The following is a 19494-nucleotide window of genomic DNA, read 5'->3' as shown; positions in this document are numbered from 1 at the left end:
ACTTACTCACTTCGACTCGAATTATATCAAGTTGAAATTTTTCTGAAACACATTGTGAACTGACCTTAAAATTCTAATCCGCTGTTAACTCTAATGCTGCAAGATCAACGAAACAACAATCTAAATCCATACTACAGTAAATCACTCACTTGTAATGAAATCACAATTTTTGCTAGGAGCACTACCATGCGCTAAACATGATAGAGGAAAGCAAAAAGTCAAAAGTGACCAGCTAGATGGAAGGATTTTTAGAGAGGGAGGGGTGGAATGTTTCCACCTGAACCATGATACAGTTGTTAGTACTGATGGTCATCCAGTCCACTAACAGAAATTTCTGAACAATGACTTTGGTCCCCCCTTAGATAGTTGTTAAACCATCACGCCCAAAGTCTTTGGCGTATCTCTGATGATGCAAAACAACTGATACCCGATGAAATAATCGAGATATGTACAAGTTGGCTAACATCATCGTTATAGAAAAAAGAAACAAAAATAATGTCCATCATGTAGCATTATCATTTGTTATCAGTTTCTTTTGCCTTTTGAGGTTGGTGAGTTGTGACAATATGGCTGCATTATTTTCACTTATCTTATAATATAAGAATAAAATACTAGTTCTTTATTCTGGGGACCTTATTTTAAAATCATCACCTTTTGCCATTATCTTGCAAGAAGACAACAGCAGAAGCATGGCAAAGCACTAATCCTCCATAGCTTAATTCTCAAGCAAAAGCCTTGCTTGTGAAGCACATCATTATCCTCAATAATTACTCCTTTACTATAAAAAGAAAACTTTTCTCAGTTTAAATTCCATATATATATATTTCTCAACAGTAGACCAATTGTTGAATAGAATCATTCACTAGGTTTCATTTTTCTTTGCTATTATATATTTTTGTTTGTCTAGATTAACCAGGGTTGAAAGTTGAAATCATAGTCTCTTTAAAATTTCCAGCTTTTTTATTCTTGAATATTGATCCTAGACAATGATTCCTTCTCAAATGATAGTTTTTCTATTTATTTTTCTTCAAAACTATATAGGCCTAGCATATGATTCTGATCCGGTTAATGACTATTGTATACCAAGGGAAGAATTTTCTTCAATCTTCCTTTCTTGCAAGAATTCATCGTTGGTCAAAGTCGAAGATTTTATCTATTCGGGTATTAAAGATCCCGGGAACTTTAAACACACTGGATTTTCATCCATTCCAGTGAGCTCCACTGTCTTTCCTGGACTGAATACATTAGGCATGTCGTTTGTGCGTGCTGATTTTGATGTTGGTGGTGTGAACGTGCCACATTTTCATCCAAGAGCAACAGAGACTGCATTCGTGCTTGAGGGGAAAATTTATTCGGGGTTTGTTGATTCAGGAAACAGAGTTTTTGCTAAAGTTCTTGAGAAAGGAGAAGTTATGGTGTTTCCAAAAGGTTTAGTTCACTTCCAGATGAATGTTGGCGACTTGCCAGCAACTATTTTGGGAAGTTTTAACAGCCAAAATCCCGGATTAGTGAAAATCCCATCTGCTCTTTTTGGAACAGGAATCAAAGAGGAGTTGTTGATGAAGGCTTTTGGATTGAGTGACAAGGAAATTGCTAAATTGAGGAAGTTTGTTCCTCAATAGCTGGGGGATAGGCGGATTCAGGATTTAAAGTCTATGGGTTCCTACAGGCTACAGCAATCTCAAATTAATTTACAGTGATAATTGGTGTTCACAATCAAATATTTATAAAATTTTAATGAAATTTTAATACATACACAGGCTATGAGCAAAAGCTACTGGATTCCTAGAAACCCGTACCTAAAGCTTTGGATCCGCCTGGATAATTATAGGAATATTTGTAGTTTCTGTGTTTCATCTTTTTTCTTTGTGTATTCAGTAATGCAACTAAATTGCGTTAGTTCCAAAAAGATGCAGCACAGTTCTAAAGGTTGCAAATTGCAACATAAGCATACTGAGAATTGGTTAAAAGATGGAAATTTCTCAAGTTCTGATGACGAAGAAGCTAAAAATTCACGATTCGTACGTAGGTGAAAAATGATTCTTCACATTGATTAGTTTAGGCCGAAACTGTTCTACAAGATCCCAGAAAAGAGTAAGAAATGCAGGCATTTTAGTCTTTTATAACAGAATTTATGAAGTATTTTTTGTTGTATTCCGGTATTTTGGTCATAAACTTGTCTACATCAGAATGTGAAAAAAGAAAGGGAAGGACCATTTTTTCAAAGGAAAAAGCTAAAAGGGTAAAAGCAAGCATGTTGCTGTCATATTGATAGACCCCATCATTTGACCAATGTTCAAGCTGTTAAAGTATAAAGTTTCTTCCCCACAAGTGGAGATGATGAAATATTTATGGTCTGGATAAAATTGGAAAATCAGCCCATCAGTTTGTATCTACAAAACAACTTAGACTTCATGAACTAGTTTTCTTAAAAGCTCATCTTAGGCACGCTTAAGCCTTGAAGTTAGGTACAAAACAAGGTGTGTGCTTCATCTCGCTTAAGCAGCTTTAGTGGCACCAATGCTTATAGCTGTTCGGCCAAACTTTTGGGAAGCCAAGAGTGCTTATTTTCTTCAAAAAGTGCTTATTTTAGAAAGTTAAGGTGTTTGGCCAAGCTTTTACAGAAAAATAAGTGTTTTTGAGCAGTAGCAGAAGTTGTTTTTCAAAAGCTAGAAATAGTAGCTTTTTTCCCAAAACCACTTTTGGAACATTGGCCAAACACAAATTACTGCTCTAACATTGGTAAAAGTGTTTTTCAAATTAATTTTTCAAACACAAACGGCCACTCCCCAAAAGTAATTTTTCGAAAAGAACTTCTGATAAAAAACACTTTCCAAAATAAGCAGATCTTGGAAGCTTGGCCAAACATTTTATAAGGTGTGTGATTCCTCGCTGCTGGCTTTGTTTTGAAGACAGCGCCAGAACAATAAATGTTTCACCTAATACACTTTGGAGCTTTTCTTCACTTTTCACCTTAGATAAATTTGGACTAACACAGTATCTCACATTCAAAATCAGAAGCATCAGTTGTTTACATAGGATCCTTGTGATACAACATTAAACAGTCAGCCCTAAAGTACAGTGCTGGAATATTAAGCAAGAATAAAAAGGAACAACAACTCAAGATTGAAAATAAGCCATCTTGACGATGACCTCCTAAGCTATACGTACCAATACCATATCTTATTAGCTAGAGCATGACATTCAGCATTTCGTTCCAAGTATCGGGTACTCCAGGAAGGCACCAATGGCTACAATCAGATTTATAGTCTCCTAAGTGCTGCTTACCTGTTTGGCTAACAAACTTATTATAGACAGAAGGATGTCCGTCTCTTCGAAGAGCTGTCATTGTTGTTATATCCTGGAATGATACAGGAAAACTCATTCTTCTTAAAATCTCTTTTAGCACTAGCAGTGGTTCTGGTACATGCGGATGGCTAAAGGACTCCAGAGGCTCCCTCTGGTTGAAGCATTTCCATCCATTTTCCCTAACGAATCATAGTAAAAGAGATGAAATCAAAAACTTCATAATTGAAATTAAACACACATTCTATTATGAAGTAATGTGGTGCTCCGTCCATTCAGACGCGGATCCAGAATTTGAATTATATGGTTTCAATCTTTAAGGTTCTTAGTAATGAACCAATTGTATTTTTTATATTATGGGTTCAGACCTACTATTTATTGCAATTTAAATGAATTCTTATATACAAATTTATGCTCCGCGACAAAAGTACTGGATTCAGATGAAATGAATGTTGCTCCACCACTGTGTCTATTCCATTTATATGACATTCTTTCCTTTTTAGTCTGTTCCAAAAAGGATGACACCTTTCTAAATTAGGAAACTTTTTCAACTTTAATCTTCTCATTTTACCCTTAGTGACATGCTCTTATAGTCATAGAAATGTCATAACATGTTTAAGACCACATGTTCTAAGGGTACTTTTAGTATGAGCCAGAAGTTTTTTTTTTTTTTTTTCCGTTCTTATAGTTCATGCTCAGTCAAATACCGTCATATGAAAATAGAGGGAGGAATTAAGATGAGTACCTGTTATGTCGAGGTGACATGCTTCTGAACAAAACTCGAGTTTTTCGGGGATCAAGATTCAAGTCTACCCATTTAGCCCATGTCATAAGTCCTTTCTCATAGGCAACCATCGGGTTCATGTTTCTATAGAAATTGTTTCCTTCCATGATCAAATCCCACCTGAGGTTCAGTTAAATGGTTCAATAAGACTCTATATGTCATGACCTCATAAAGAAATTCGCTTCATATTTATACTAATTTTTCTAGTATATTCAAAAATCATATGAGAGAAGAAAGGGTAAAAGAAAACGAAATTTATCTTACGAACTATATTTATCAGAGTGAGTCCACCAATGAGCTGAATCAAAAACAAGAACATCAGCTCCTCTCCAATACTTTGCATTCTCTTCAATCATGTCCAGATGCAATATTCTCTTGTTTTCTGGTCCTTTCTTCAGTTCCACCAAGAAAGGAGCCCAGCAGAACTCTATTGTTGTCTCAAAATCCTTCAAAACACCATTCAACCATATCAGTTAGCTAAGTTTAAATTTTTGGTACGTTTATCAGTTACGAAAGAGTTTAACTTCTATACACTGCCAATGTAAAAGAATTTTAATATTATCGGAGAGCTAGAAGTAAACACTCTCACCATAGCATGGAAGGCCATAGTAGGGCCAACATAGGTTACTGTTTTTCTAGCCATAGGGATAACAGATTGAACTAGACAAACAAGAGATTCCCATTGATTCCTCATTATAGAATCACCCACAAGCATTATTCTCTTCTTCCTCATCCTTCCAAGAAATTCCAATGCATTAAACCTACATTCATCCAAGAAAGTTAGACCATCATATGGATATTTTCCGAAAATTCAAAGAACAGCCCGGTGCACTAAGCTCCCGAAATTCTTAATTTTATCCTCCTTCATACTTCAGGTCATTCATACCCTCACGATTCGCAAATTGTCTCGTATACGGACTTGATTTTAACAAAGCTCCAACTTAAACTGGGTGAATTTACGTGACAGAATACTTTGAGTAAAATGTTCAAATTTGGTCCTCTACTTTTGAGTAATGGTTTTATACTACCTGTTGTTATACTTCAGGTTGGAGCTCGGTTAGTGCCAAGGGCAAATACGAGACAATTTGACAACAACAAAGGTATTTTAAAAGGCATCCCGGTGAATAAAACATCCCGCATTCATGCAGAACACCCCATGTGGGTTTAATGAAGACAGTCTACCGTGAAGCAAGCTCAGTAGCCAATTTCACAGCTCTCACCTGTGACCCATAGGTCACACGGAGACAACTTTAATGTTGCTCCGAAGCTCCTTTTAAGATCCCAAAGTTTAAAGAAGATTAGAATTAAGATACCCCTTCGTCTCAAAATATTTGTCAGTGATTTTTAAAAATAGTTGTCTCAAATTATTTGTCTTCTCAGAAGTTCAAAACGAAATTAATTTTTTTCCCATTTTACCCTTAGTACTAATTAATTTTCAAAGACTACAAACACCTCAATTATGAAAAGAGAACGCATAAACAGAGTAAATATTCAATTAAGAGAGATTATTATATCTTAAGACATAAATAAGGTGAAAACAGTAAAAAAAAAATCTAATTAATATTTTTTTAAGGAGCATGTAAAAGAGAAACACGACAAATAATCTGAGACTGAGGGAGTATTTCTTAAATGGGTAACTAAAACATTAAAATACCTGGGAATGTCACAACCATGGGGTTTCCACCTCCACTTTTCATAGTCAGAATCAGGACGGCCATTCTTGGTACAAGTTACAGCAGTACTAAGATAAGGACAGCTCGAATCATAAAGAGGATAAGATTGGTCAAAAACCCATTTTCCAGAAGTTAAATCACATTTCCTCATAGCAGAATGCCGGTTATGAAACATAGAAATTTCATCATCATTGTCATCTAACCATGTAAGTTCCTCCAACGCATACTGAGATGAAATCCCAGAAAATAAGCTCAAAACAAGAACAAGAAACAACAAAAAGTGTAGTAACAATGGATTCTTTGCCATTACTTTGCATGCAAAGTGTGGGTTTTTGGAGTGATGGTTAGAGTAAATTAAAGAGAGGGTACTCTTATCTATGGAGTTTTATTAGCTTTCTTGAAAAAGTTGACAAAATGAGTTCTATTTTCGCCATGACTGGCGGGGTGAATGGGCCATATGGCCATGTGGTAACCAACTTTTTTTACTCCCTATAGTCATAAATGATTACCATTGTTTCTAGAGTAAGCAGGAGTAGTTAAGATGTCAAAATTCAAATGATCGATGTTTATGTGCTATGTCCATAATGGGTTCTGTCTTTTTCTTTCTTTTTGTCTAACTTTTATATCTCGAAATCCGAATAGATTCCTCATTTTTGTGCATTTATGAAGGTCTTAATCTTTCTTATTTAAATTTTAATCGTTAAATTGGTTTGATTTTAGTTATAAATCTTAATTATTCAACTCTAAATCATTAAGCATTTTTTTTTTTTTTTTTTTTTTTTTTACATATTATATAACCACATAATGAATAGTATGATTTATTAAGACCTACGACATAATCTTAATGTCATTAAGATGTCTATTCATTGAAATTTTTATAGGGATGACAGTTCAACACTAGTCGATTAACTTTCACCGCTAACCGTTAGTGTCCACCATTATCAGCCATATCGGCCATCGCTTGTCAACTACCACCATCCATCAACCACAATTGTCATCACTATCATCAATTATCATAGTCAACTGTCACCATCACAAGACGTCATTTATCATCATCATCACCAACCACAATTACCACGACAACCATCACCATCAACCACCATTATATATCGCCAAACCAACACCATCATTCACCACTACTACTAGTAGGAGTAATTAAGATGTCAAAATTCAAATGATCAATGTTTTTGTCTAAGGTGTATATATATATATATATATATATATATATATATATATATATATATATATATATATATATATATATACCGGGATGGGTGTTTGCATCAAATCAATTAAAACTTATTATGGTTAAATAATTTAATAAAGTAAGGATAAGTGAGGATATAATAACCAAGATTAAATGTTAAAAGTTTATATGCAAACACATAGCATACATTTATTATTGATTTGGTGTAAACAGTCGATGCGGAGAAATTTTTGCCTTCTATCCAATGTCCATAACGTCTTCTGATTTTTTTTTTTTTTGTTCACAATCTAAAATTTATATCTTGGAATTGATGCAAATTTAGCAAAGTGATAGAAAATACTTCCTTCATTGCAAGTTATGTGATATTATTTGATACGTTATGGTATCTAAATTATAAGTATTGCACAATTTTTTATGAACGGAAGCTCTTGTTTTCATATTTCTTATTCGTTACGTTAATTTTGAATCTATTTTTCAAAAGAAAATAAGTTTCTTAAAATTTTTGTCGACAAAACAAAAACTGCAAAGAAAAAAGAATCGAATCTCACCAATATTTAAGCATCTCTGTCCATGTAAGGCCGGCAATATATACCCCTTCATGGTAGGAATCAACGAGATGCTACTGTCAAGCTCTACGACATTTGTAATTTTGTATTGCTATAAATATCTCATTAAGGGTAAACTAGAAATTTAAATAAAATTATTATTTCTAAATATAAAAATGTGACATCTTCTGGGACAAACAAAAAAAAGAAAGTATTATGATATTAATAATTTATACAATCGACCCAAATAATTTAGGATTCTGACATATTTATTATTTGTGAGTCTAATTTTTATACATTGATAGTTGCAAAAAGATTTACACTATCTGATTAATTAAAATATAGTTACAAGTAATCTTCTGTTGTAAGTGACATCAATAACCTAAAATATAGAGCCAAGTAACCTAATACAACGGGATTAAAGTACATTCATAATCATAGCGTAGAAATTCTTTAAAGCGTAAGTAATAAGTAATATAGATATTAGGAACCCAACCTTTTTTGTAGGGGTTGTTGGCCACTGTGAAAGGTCAAAGTGAAAAAGAAAAAGGAGGATTATTAGCTTGATTACACCGTAATTTAGGGGTTGTTGACCAATTATTATTATTGATTGTTTTTTTTTCTTTTTCTTTTCTTTATCATTTGTTGACTCTCCTTGTCCTTTTTTTTCCATTTGGTCAAAACCAAGAACTAATATCAGTTAAAAATATTCAAAATTTTATAGCTCAACAAGCAGTATATGTATGAACCAAAGTGTTATTTATTCTGTAGGTCAATTTCTTAAAAATTAACTAGAATTAGTGACGTTTTAACATGTAAATTAACATATTACTACATTTTTTGCCGTCTCGAATGCACCTTAGTAGTATCCAATGAGAATGTCCATTCACTATTGACTGGTATGTTTTCATCCATTGAGATAGCAAACAAAGATACTTATAATAGTGAAGGCAATTTTTATTGAGCGAATGTGAGATCAGTAATTTTATAAAGTAAAGTCGAGTCTAACGTCCAATAAAATCACAATATGAGTGTCATAAAAACTATCAATGCTAAAATCGATATTGGGTAAGATTAAAAAGTACTGCATTTGACACAGGATGCAAGCTATAAGTCCAAAACGAAATATAAATGATATAAGGTCGCTTGAGATGACTCACTTGTGTCCTAACTCCTAACTAAACATTAAGAGGGTTAAGTGGCATTTCACACAAATAGTTTCCTCTCCACCTCATCCCCTGCCCAAGCCACACACCCCTTCACCTTCCACCCCCACCTCGCAAAGATGTTTAACTGAAAATCCGACTCAAGTATGGGGGCTGCTTATGCCTTCCTCGTACAAAATAAGTAGTGAAAGTGGCCGCGCTTCGCGCGGTGATAAAAGTATCATCAAACTTGTATCTTTATAAATTACATGTTTTCTATAGTAAAAAGTAAAAATATACAAAAGTTTGTATTGTCACTTATCTTAGAGACCTTTTATGATGCCGGATAAACTATATTGAGTATATTTAAATATGTTTTAAAATAAATGTTTTCTCAAGGTTTACTATTCTTTTTCAGACATTTAGTCACTCATTTTTCGAATTACAATGTGTAATATCAAGCAAAAAACTTTCCTAATCATATGACACACCTAAAAAAAAAAAAAAGTATTTAAAATGATATTAATAATTTAGCAAAATATCATGGCAATCGACCCAAATCAAACATTTAAGGATTCATACAACAATATTTAACTTGTATAGATATAATAGTTGGAACTATAATCTAATTTTTTCTTCGCGATAAAAAATTGATAGTTGAAAAAAGATTTGCAAATCATCTGATTAATTAAAATATTGTTACAAGTAATCTTCTGTTATTAGTAGGATTTTCGTGGATGCAAGTGACATCAAATTCAACCTAAAATATAGAGCCAAGTAACCATGCCGGAATGATGCTCTAAATAAATCTAATTAATGGGATAATAAAACAATGGATAAAATATTAAATAGGAATACATTCATAATCATTTAATGAATAAGAATGAATAGAAATCCTTTAAAGCGTAAGTAATAAAAATGTCAAAAAAAAAGAGAAAAAATATATGATATTGGGAGCCCAACCTAATTCCTTTTATATTATATATAGATATAAAATTGGGGATTAATTATTGGCCATACTAAAGCAAGAAAAAGATTAAAACCCAAAGGAGGATTATTAGCTTGATTACACCGTAATTTTTTTGTTGAATATGTATTTATTGACCAATTATTATTATTGATTGTTTTTTTTTCTTTTTCTTTTCTTTATCATTTGTTGACTCTCCTTGTCCTTTTTTTTCCATTTGGTCAAAACCAAGAACTAATATCAGTTAAAAATATTCAAAATTTTATAGCTCAACAAGAAGTATATCTATGAACCAAAGTGTTATTTATTCTGTAGGTCAATTTCGAAATGAATAAGTTTATGGAAAATTAAGTCTGCTAGATCTGAAGGCCGATGTGACGATTTCCAAATTCAAGATTGAACCTCTCCATAGATCACGTACCAACGACTTCTTTCAAGGAGAGAGGAAATCGTCACTGCGTTCAGAAGAGAAAATAGAAAAACAATGACTGCTATGGTGGCTAGGATTCCTCCTTACAAATAGCCGAGACCTAAAAATGCAAGGGACATCTGTTCATGGAACGAGAGAGACGTGTTAGCAAATTAGTTGATTCAATAAATATTTTTTCAAGATATTTTTTCATGCTTTACAGCTAAATTCAAACCCTTGACACACCTTCCTCTCCACAATAAAGTCAAGACGTATGTAATTTACGTGCAATGTAAATCAAAACAATACAGAAGATAACTGTAAATTTTTTATTCGTATGTAATTTAACTCAACTCGTAAAAAAAGTGATTGTGCTTTAACATGATGCATAGAAAGAAAATAAGTGGACTCGGATATAAGTTTATGGAAAAGGGGAGAGGAGATGACTGCGTGAAGAGAAAATAGAGAAGCTATGACCTATTGATGCGGAGGGTGGTCAGTTGGAACGAGAGAGACGAGCAGAAGTGACACTATTGACCAACTGATATACTCGTTACATGAATGACGTGTCACCTAATTAGTAGAAAGAGCTATTTAAGAGCCAGATAAGCCGAGTTGCAATTTAAAAATCAAAATCAAGCAACATGGTAAAAGGACCTGAATGAAAAAAAGAAAATTAGCAAATTTAGAACGAAAAGTGAAAAGTTAGTAACGACATGGTAGGAGTAAAAGAATGGGAGTTCCCCTCACTTTTATTTGTCATATCCGTTTTGTTTAAGAAAAGGAGAAGAAAGAGGAATTTGGAGTACGAGGATTGAAACAATTAGTTGTTTGAGTAAAATGAGAGTTATTCTTTGATACATTTAAACTAAATTTATAGTTAAAATCAACACCAAAATCCCATAAGTAAAAAATTTTATTATAATTACTGAAGTAATTTAGACCGCAATAATCAATAATTTGAAGTAGCGGTGTAAAAAAAATATGAAAAACCGACTGAACCGACAGAACCTAGCCATACCGAACCGATTTATAGTGTTTTTTCAATAAAACCGTGGATTTTTATTTAAGCTTATAACTGTCCCGAACGATTAGGGTGGTCTTTTAAATTTATACAAAAAATTCCCGAACCGAACCGAATAGCCTTACATGTATGAAATATATTTTATATTACAAATATGTTAAATTGAATAAATAAAATATATTTTATAAGTTCTGTTTCAAATATAAAAAAGAATTTTGGCCACTAAATTTTGGGCCTTTAGTTGATTGGATTTAGTTTCAAAAGGATACCTCATATACATAGTCATACGGTCATAGATTTAGATGATTTAAGTAGGCATTTTTGGTTATAGTTAGCACTAACAGAAGTTTACCTCCATCTTGGTCTCCTCTACTATGTTGCTTGATGTATATGTATCAAATTCAAGCTTTGGTTTCTGTGGCCTATAAGCTAATGTTTGTTTTGGCTCAATTCAATATTGTTGTGTTTGGCAAGTTATTCTTCTCCCTGGTCAATCTGTGAGGATTCACGTCGCGATGATGTCATCGTTGTTGTCTTGCTACTTGATATAACACATTTCAGTTTAATTACTTTGTGTAGTTTCTTTAATAGCTCTTACATTAAATATTTCATAAGAAACAAATATAAGCTTTATTTGATGGTGTACTACAAATAGATTTGTGGAGGTCTATGTCGTTACATTTTAATGGTGGTGTATTCTTACGTGACACTTTAAAACTAAAATAACTAAAAATTAATCGAACCGAACCGATTCCGAAGAAAAACCGAGATGATGGGACGGTCTCGAAAAATCTAATTTTGGTTATACAAAGTAAAATAACCGAAAAATTGGGATGGTATAATTTTTTTAAAATAACCGACCGAACCGTCCCATTGACACCCCTAATTTTAAGTGTGTCACTTGCCGTTGGAATTTCACTTTCATCGCGGGCTAGATTTTTTAATTTTCTAATATTAAAATCGAAAATAAAAAAGAACGACCATAACATTCGGAAGAAAAAGCAGCCAAAGTTACACTTTTGGAACTAATCTCTCAATTTAGTGTATGTTTTCATTTTCATAACTCGTATTCCAACTTTTTCTCTAAGGAAAATAATTGAAGATTGTAAATAGTTGCAGATAAGATCATCATCATCAAACACATTTGTAGGGAGGCCAACCAAATGTGCAAACTTTTTGACATGTGAAGATCACAAACACTATAAATACTTGCTACTATGAAAGAATCTACTAAGAGATATGGAGTTTCTTCTCACAACTGACTTGTGTCACGTGGCTTATAAAAGAACTCACGATTTTTATTTAGTTATTTCAATCTACCAAAAATAATTCCAACAACAAAAAGGGTTGCTCAGAAAGTAAGCAAGCACCCTTCATCTCCAAACCGAAAGTTGTGGGTTCGAGTTATTAATGGAGCAAAAAGAGGAGCTACCGAGGGAGGGGTTAAAAAAAAAAAAAAAAAACCTATATAAAAAAATTAAACCCTTTTTCTTTTTCTTTTTTCGAATAAAACATATTCCACAGAGAATTAAAACACCTCCTAAAAACCCCAAAAGTACCTAAATCTTATGGCTATACAAATATCCACGCTTTGTTTTGCCCATGGTTTTGCGTGAACCGGCCGGTTCATCCTTAAACCCTGTCCAAGATTTAACGTGGGCAAGCCAAAACCCAAGAACGCAGCAACACAAAATTTGTAGCAATTTTGATAGAGAAAATTGAAACCCCAAAAAAGGACAATGTTAGAAAGCAGATTGATTACATTTCTAAGGCGAAATAAAGATTTGGGTCATAAAATTTCATCAAATCTTGGAAAATGGGGTTTTACAGAAACCAAGATTTCAAATGAAGCTTCATTTTCGATATTGAACCAGAAAAGGTGTTTATATTCTAGCAGAAATATAATTAGAAGAACATTTGTTAACTATGGTTTAAGATCCTTTCATCAACTTAATCACAAGGTTGGTTTTTTTGAGCTTTCATTTGTTAGAAAGTTGTCCCTTTTTTACTAAATTTGTGTTAAGCATTCTTGGATTATGTCCTTTTTTGTTAATTGAACATGATTTGTTCAATGGGTTCTATGATAATTTTTATTCATCTTTTTTTGATGAAGTAAATATATATTACTATTAAAGAGCATCTGGTTAATTTGTGTGATGGATTCTGTGGACTAGTGAATTGTTGTTGGGGTTTTCTGTTTTGGATTGACCAATTTGTATTGAACTGTGCTTCTTATTAAGTAGTTGGTCTTTTATATTCTTAGATTAGCTATTGTTGTGATCTTTTATCTGGTTTGATTTTCTACATATGTTGCTGCTTTTAAACAACAATTAACAGCTAGTGCATGACGACTTATTCTTCTCCCTAAATGCTCCGATTTAGAATTAGAATTTTGATATGGTAAGTTAAAGGCAGGCCTTTATGTGTTGAATAGGTGTGAATATGCTAGTAAGAAATTTAGAACTGTGGTGGTTTGTTTGGTATGAAGGAAAATGTTTTCCACGGTTTCTTACTTATCTTTTGGTGTTTGGTAAATAACAAGAAAATATTATGCCAAAAGAATTTGCGTGTAATCTAGGCAAACACAATTGGAGTAAGCATGGGGGCCTAGGGGTGTGGGGGTGGTGGGGATTGGAGGTATGGTGTTGGGGTTGGGGTGGGGTGTGGTGGGCTGGAGGGCGGGTATTAGACAATTAGTGTGGAATATCGCTTATGGAACTTGGTTTCCTTACTTTTACTAGGGAAGTCATTTTTCTCATTTTTTAAGGAACATGTTTTCCGAAAATTTTGACCAACCAAACGTGAGGAAATTGGAAAACTTCATCCATACCAAACACACCTTAAGTCAGATTTCTTCCCTTTGTGTCTGTTTTTTTGTCCATATATTTACATTGTGGTGGTCAACAAGGGTACATGTATTGATTTCCAGGGTGTGCATAGAACATCTTTCAGAAAAATTTCCACGGTGGCAGCAGCTTCTGTAGCTGAAAACAAGGAGGGATTGAAGTTCCTTGTAACTGCTGGACCCCATGCCCGGAAAGCGGTTGGCATATGGCTCTTTGCCTCTGCTGCTTGGGTCTTCAGTATGGTTGTGCTTGGTGGTGTAACACGGTTGACACGTTCCGGTCTTTCAATGACAGACTGGAAATTCACCGGGAGCCTTCCTCCTCTAACAGATGAAGATTGGTTGGTTGAATTTGAGAAGTACAAGCAATCCCCAGAATACAAACGGTCAGTCCAAACAGCAGTATGAGCTCAGTGCACTTCACTTACTCTAATCTTAACGCACATACGCTAAAACACTAAGAAGTAATTTTGGCTTCATGAAATTGCTTCTATTGTTACCCGTGGAAAGCAAATATGCACCAGAGGATCATACGGTAGTCCATATTGATACTTTTTATTAGTATGATTTATTAAGATTATTATTGAGTCTTATCGTCTGTTTGACCAAGCTTCTAAAATAAGCTTATTTTCACAAGTGCTTTTTTTTTTTTTTTTTCAAAAAAATTACTTTGGTGAGAAGCAGTTTGTGTTTGGCTAATCAATTTGAAAAAACACTTATGAGCAGCAATTAGTGTTTGGCCAAGCTTTTTTAAATGTGCTTCTAAGTGTATTTTCTCAAAAGTGTTTTTCACGAAAGTACTTTTGGGAGAAGCTACATTTTTCAGCTTCTCAAAAACGGCTTCTGCCTCTACTCAAAAACACTTTCTTGTTCTCCTAGAAGCTCGGCCAAACATCTCAACTTTGGGGGAAAAAAGCACTTTTGGCCTTGGAAAAGCTTGGCCAAACAGGCTATTATTTCTGGATTATTTTCTGTGCTGGGTTGACTAGTGAGTTGACTTAAATTTAATCCTTACAGTGTGAACAAGGGGATGAACATTGAGGATTTCAAGTTTATATATTGGATGGAATATGCACACAGAATGTGGGGAAGGGGTCTTGGTATAATGTTTGCACTTCCATTCTCATATTTTCTCCGTAAAGGATATATAACAGTAAGACTTGGACTTAGACTCTCTGGACTCTTTGCTCTTGGTGCTGGACAGGGGCTCATAGGTTGGTGGATGGTGAAAAGTGGTTTAGAGGTACCAACCAATTAATTTGATTTATGCTGCTATTAAACTCATATAAGACACAATATTATTTAAGTTGGATTAAATGTTTTTTTTCTGCAGGAGCCAGCATCAGAGTATGTTGAACCAAGAGTAAGCCCTTACCGCCTTTCAGCTCATCTTACCTCCGCGTTTGCTATTTATTGTGGACTTTTCTGGACGGCTCTTTCTGTTGTTATGCCTGAACCTCCAGCTGAATCACTTGCCTGTGTTCGTGGGGCCGCAAAAGTTAAGCGGCTTGCAATTCCCGTGGGCATCCTTGTTGGAATTACTGCTATCTCTGGAGCTTTTGTTGCTGGAAATGACGCTGTATGTAACTAAATATTCTCCATATCGTAGTTTTATGCTTGTACAGGTTAATAGCCTGTTTGGCCAAGCTTCCCTAAGGCCAAAAGTGCTTTTTTTTCTCCCCAATAGAAGTTCCCTTTTTTCAAAGTTGAGGTATTTGGCCAAGCTTTTTGGAGAAGAAAAAGTGTTTTCAGGCAGAACTGTAGAAGCAAAAGCTGTTTTAGAGAAGCTCAAAAAAGTAGTTTCTCCGCAAAAGTACTTTCCTGATAAGCACTTTCGAGAAAATACACTTAGAAACACTTTTTAAAAGCTTGATCAATCACTAATTGGTGCTCAAAGTGCTTTCAAATTGATTAGCCAAAAAGAAACTGCTTCTCACTAAAAGTACTATTATGAATAGAGCTTTTTCTTTTCAAAATAAGCTAATTTTAGAAGCTTGGCCAAACAGGCTATAAGTTTTTAATGGTTTGTTATGGGATTGAAGAGACAACAAAAAAAAGCAACATTTCTTGTTCTTTCATGTATGTAGTGTTTATATAATTCCCTTATAAGCTAAGTTGCGCGGATTCTTCACTTTCGATGCCGCACCCGTGTCGGATTCTCCAAAAATACACTACTTTTGGAGAATCCGACACGCACCCGCTGAAATTTTTGAAGAGTCCTAGCAACATAGCTTATAAGTTTGGATAAAGGAAAGTAATTTTCTAAATATTGGCTGAATGAATTTTCCTCTAGGGACGGGCATTTAATACTTTTCCAAAGATGGGAGATAAATGGATTCCAGATGATATCTTTAGTATGAAACCTCTTATCCGCAACTTTTTTGAGAATACATCAACAGTTCAGGTAAACTTAAGTTTCTGGACTTTCTGCTTTGTCTACTCTTGAAAGATCAGATATTTTTGCATGAAATTTTACTCCATATTTAGAACCATGAAAAATAATTAGTAGAAGAGAGTGTAGTTATGGAGTATGTTGCTGTTGATAGTGTTTTTTTTTTTTTTTAAAAGAATGTTGCTGTTGGCTAAGTGAATTGCTGAGATCCTTTAATTCAAGCTTGACTTCTTTTATTGTTCTTGCTAGTCATGAAATAGAAGATACTGAAGCTCAGAAATTTGACACAATTTATTCCTTCACTAACTGAAAGAGATAAAGTTTATTCTCATCAGAAGTGTGGCTAGGCGCATGTAAATTTCTTTAAATGTAATTAATCTGGTGAATTCAGTTTCTTTTGTGAAAGGGCAGCACTCAAGGTGCTTTAAATTTTCATTGTTATGTTTTTGCTTGTGATTAAATCTCTATTATGAACAGTGCCTGTATGAAAACTCTTATCCAACTTCTTTGAGAAATGAGAATACATCAGCAGTTCAGGTTAACTTTTGTTTTTGAACTTTCTGGTTTGTCAAATCTTGAGAGATAAGATATTTTTGTCCAATAAATGATATCTAACTCCATATTTAGCGCCTCGAAGAAATGGTTTTCCCTAAAAAATTTGTGCATGTTGCTGTTGATAGAGAAATTGTGATATCCTTTATACAAGCTTAACCTCTTCTATTCCTCTTCCTAATCATGATTCATTAAGATGCTAAAGCTCAGTAACAGAAGTTTAAGTGTTTAACGAAGTATATTCCTTCCATAATTAAAGAGATAAAGTTCACTTTTATTTGAACAAACAATTTCGAGGTGACTGTATTTTTCTTTTAATGGAATTACTTTGGTGGTGTTTAGATTTTACTAGTAAAACTTTGCATGTGAAGTAGATTATTGTGAACTTTGATTTACTTTAATAGCCATTGATTTTCATCTCTTCGATAAAGCTGCTGTGAGAAAGTTAAGTTGTTGGACACTAGAAGAGCTAGACTTGTTATGTGTTGTTGGCAGAACTGCAGATCCTGAGAGAGGGCAATATAACAACCGGCAGAAAACTATGATTATTAGAATGCCAGTTTAAGCATTTATTCTAGACACATGTTCTTAATGATGAATTTTGTTCTTGTCTTTTGCAGCTTGATCATCGTATACTCGCCACTGCTACTTTAGCTGCAATAGGCGGATTATGGTTGTCAACCAGAAAGGTGGATATGCATCCTGCAGTACGACATTTAATTGGAAGCACCATGGGCATGGCTGCTCTGCAGGTACTCTCCATGCATCATCAAGCGTCCTCTGTGAACGGCTCTTTTTTTTTTTTTTAGGCTTAATACATCGGCAGTACCTTAAACTTGCCAGTAAATTTCATTTAGACACTTGAACTACGACTTATTCCTATTGAGCACCTGAACACATGATGAAATGTTCCTATTAGACACTCGGTTTAAATTTTTGAAAAACTTTTGCACGTGTTTTCAAACGTGTATTAGGTAGTTGAGTTAACCACATAAAATATGTCATCCCCTTTAATTATACACATCAACCTCAATTGGGACATTGCCTGAGGTTTTTACGGCTTATTCAGGCTAATGCGTATACATAAAGGAGGTGACATGTTTTAAGTGGTTGACTTATCTATTTAATAGCACTTGAGAAGAACGAGCAAAAGTTTTTTTCAAAATTTGAACCGAAAGTGTCTAATAGGAACACTTTATGTTCAGGTGCTCAATTGGAACAAGTCATAGTTCGAGTTTCTAAATGAAATTTACTGCCAAGTTTAAATGGGTTGTCGATGTATTAAGTCTTCTTCTCAATTTACTTGGATGATTGAATCATTTTGATTTCAAATGCAGGTTACATTGGGCATATCTACTCTTCTTTCCTACGTCCCAGTTTCTCTAGGAACTGCTCATCAGGCAGGAGCATTGACTCTTTTAACATTCATGATCCTGCTCAATCACACTGTCCGGCGACCTTCCCCATCACTTCTGAAGGCATTACCTACAGTCGCGAAAATGGTCTGACATTATTGATACCGTAACTTCTTATAGAACATTGACATTGTTAGGCATTTTAAGTTATACCGTTTGCGACCCTTGCAGAATCAGAAAAATGCATCTTTTTCTTCCCCTTTTGTTTTCATATGTTCTTGGAAATTTAGAATGATTAATCTTGCAAAGAATCTGCAATCTTGTACTTTTGTCTCTGCTCATTCAATGACTCTTTAGAAAATCAACAGCGATCAACTTTAAGTGGGGAAAGAAAAATTCTTCTTGTTGAATAAGTACTACTCCAGTTGTATACAAAGATAAAAGTTCATTGAAATTCACCATTACTGATTTTTTATTTTTTATTTTTATGTTGCTAAGGCTCTGTTTGGACATGGTTTGAAACCATGTTTGGACATACAATTTGAATATTTTAAGTTGTATTTTCTCTTATAGACATAAAACCCCCACAAATTGTGAAAACTATCAAAACATTCTCAATTCTTATACAATCTTACCAAATCATAGTTTATAACAAAATTAGTACATTATTAGAAGGCTTTTTAAAAAAATGCAACATCAATTAATCAAATTTTACTTCAATAAAATCGAAAATTTAATATGAGTAGTAATGTAACTACTATTTAATATAATCTTCTCACATAAATTAAAGATTGGTAAACATAAATAAAGGTTGGTGGAAGTTAATGAGATTGATAAATGATTGATGGGGGTAATTGTTAAAAATATTTATCAACTTATGGTTTTTTTTTTACAAAATATTAACTTATGGATTAAATTTTGTATTTAAAAAAGTTGAAACCATAGTTTCAAACCCAAACCATGCTTTTTTGGATGATTTGGGTTCAAACCATGGTTTCAAATCCGTTGATGAAAAAATTGATGGGCAACGGTTTGAAATCATGGTTTCAAAATTGATGGCCAAACGCCTACTAAGTTTGATATTAATATTCTTGACTACTTGTTGAAAGAAAGATACATAATTTTGCAATTGCTTTCATGATAGAAGAGGTGACTGTTTTCATGAAAGGAGAAGATTTGCCAGAAAGAATTCAGTTCTGGTTTTATTTTTGTAAAATTACAATTTTTAAATAAGTTTTTATTTGGTAATTTTACTGATTGGTCAAAAAAAAATCGGTTTATCAACAAAAA

General features: G+C 33.7%; 3 protein-coding genes across 3 annotated transcripts; 2 read left to right on the top strand and 1 right to left on the bottom strand.

Moving 5' to 3' along the window:
* The first annotated feature begins 673 nt into the window (after nucleotides 1-673).
* Nucleotides 674-2162, top strand: LOC132059211 (germin-like protein subfamily 3 member 2). Its single transcript, XM_059451761.1, has one exon. The coding sequence runs from the start codon at nucleotides 987-989 to the stop codon at nucleotides 1620-1622; it is 636 nt and encodes a 211-aa protein (XP_059307744.1). The 5' UTR covers nucleotides 674-986; the 3' UTR covers nucleotides 1623-2162.
* An 821-nt stretch (nucleotides 2163-2983) lies between these two features.
* LOC132059208 (protein trichome birefringence-like 36) lies at nucleotides 2984-6216 on the bottom strand. The gene is made up of 5 exons (XM_059451759.1): nucleotides 5745-6216; nucleotides 4680-4851; nucleotides 4355-4536; nucleotides 4052-4210; nucleotides 2984-3488 (listed from the first exon to the last, which is right to left on the bottom strand). Exons 1-5 carry the CDS (start codon nucleotides 6068-6070, stop codon nucleotides 3191-3193), a joined length of 1137 nt encoding a protein of 378 aa, XP_059307742.1. The 5' UTR covers nucleotides 6071-6216; the 3' UTR covers nucleotides 2984-3190.
* A 6391-nt stretch (nucleotides 6217-12607) lies between these two features.
* Nucleotides 12608-18658, top strand: LOC132059207 (cytochrome c oxidase assembly protein COX15). Its single transcript, XM_059451758.1, has 7 exons — nucleotides 12608-13021; nucleotides 13990-14291; nucleotides 14923-15148; nucleotides 15239-15484; nucleotides 16199-16309; nucleotides 17470-17601; nucleotides 18187-18658. Exons 1-7 carry the CDS (start codon nucleotides 12800-12802, stop codon nucleotides 18355-18357), a joined length of 1410 nt encoding a protein of 469 aa, XP_059307741.1. The 5' UTR covers nucleotides 12608-12799; the 3' UTR covers nucleotides 18358-18658.
* Nucleotides 18659-19494: the final 836 nt, after the last annotated feature.

The sequence above is a fragment of the Lycium ferocissimum genome, chromosome 6 (assembly GCF_029784015.1).
Source record: "Lycium ferocissimum isolate CSIRO_LF1 chromosome 6, AGI_CSIRO_Lferr_CH_V1, whole genome shotgun sequence".
NCBI classification, from domain to species: Eukaryota; Viridiplantae; Streptophyta; class Magnoliopsida; order Solanales; family Solanaceae; genus Lycium; species Lycium ferocissimum.
This window is presented reverse-complemented; position numbering and strand designations above follow the sequence as displayed.

What these genes read in the sequence shown, in the direction of transcription:
- LOC132059211 (XM_059451761.1), top strand. Translation starts at nt 987, where the DNA reads ATGATTCCTTCTCAAATGATAGTTTTTCTATTTATTTTTCTTCAAAAC.
- LOC132059208 (XM_059451759.1), bottom strand. Translation starts at nt 6,070, where the DNA reads ATGGCAAAGAATCCATTGTTACTACACTTTTTGTTGTTTCTTGTTCTT. An exon ending in CATGGTTGTGACATTCCCAG is followed by an intron (nt 4,852 to 5,744) that starts GTATTTTAATGT and finishes GGATGAATGTAG; the next exon opens with GTTTAATGCATTGGAATTTC. An exon ending in CACTCTGATAAATATAGTTC is followed by an intron (nt 4,211 to 4,354) that starts GTAAGATAAATT and finishes ACTGAACCTCAG; the next exon opens with GTGGGATTTGATCATGGAAG.
- LOC132059207 (XM_059451758.1), top strand. Translation starts at nt 12,800, where the DNA reads ATGTTAGAAAGCAGATTGATTACATTTCTAAGGCGAAATAAAGATTTG. An exon ending in TTCATCAACTTAATCACAAG is followed by an intron (nt 13,022 to 13,989) that starts GTTGGTTTTTTT and finishes ATTGATTTCCAG; the next exon opens with GGTGTGCATAGAACATCTTT. An exon ending in TTGTTGCTGGAAATGACGCT is followed by an intron (nt 15,485 to 16,198) that starts GTATGTAACTAA and finishes ATTTTCCTCTAG; the next exon opens with GGACGGGCATTTAATACTTT.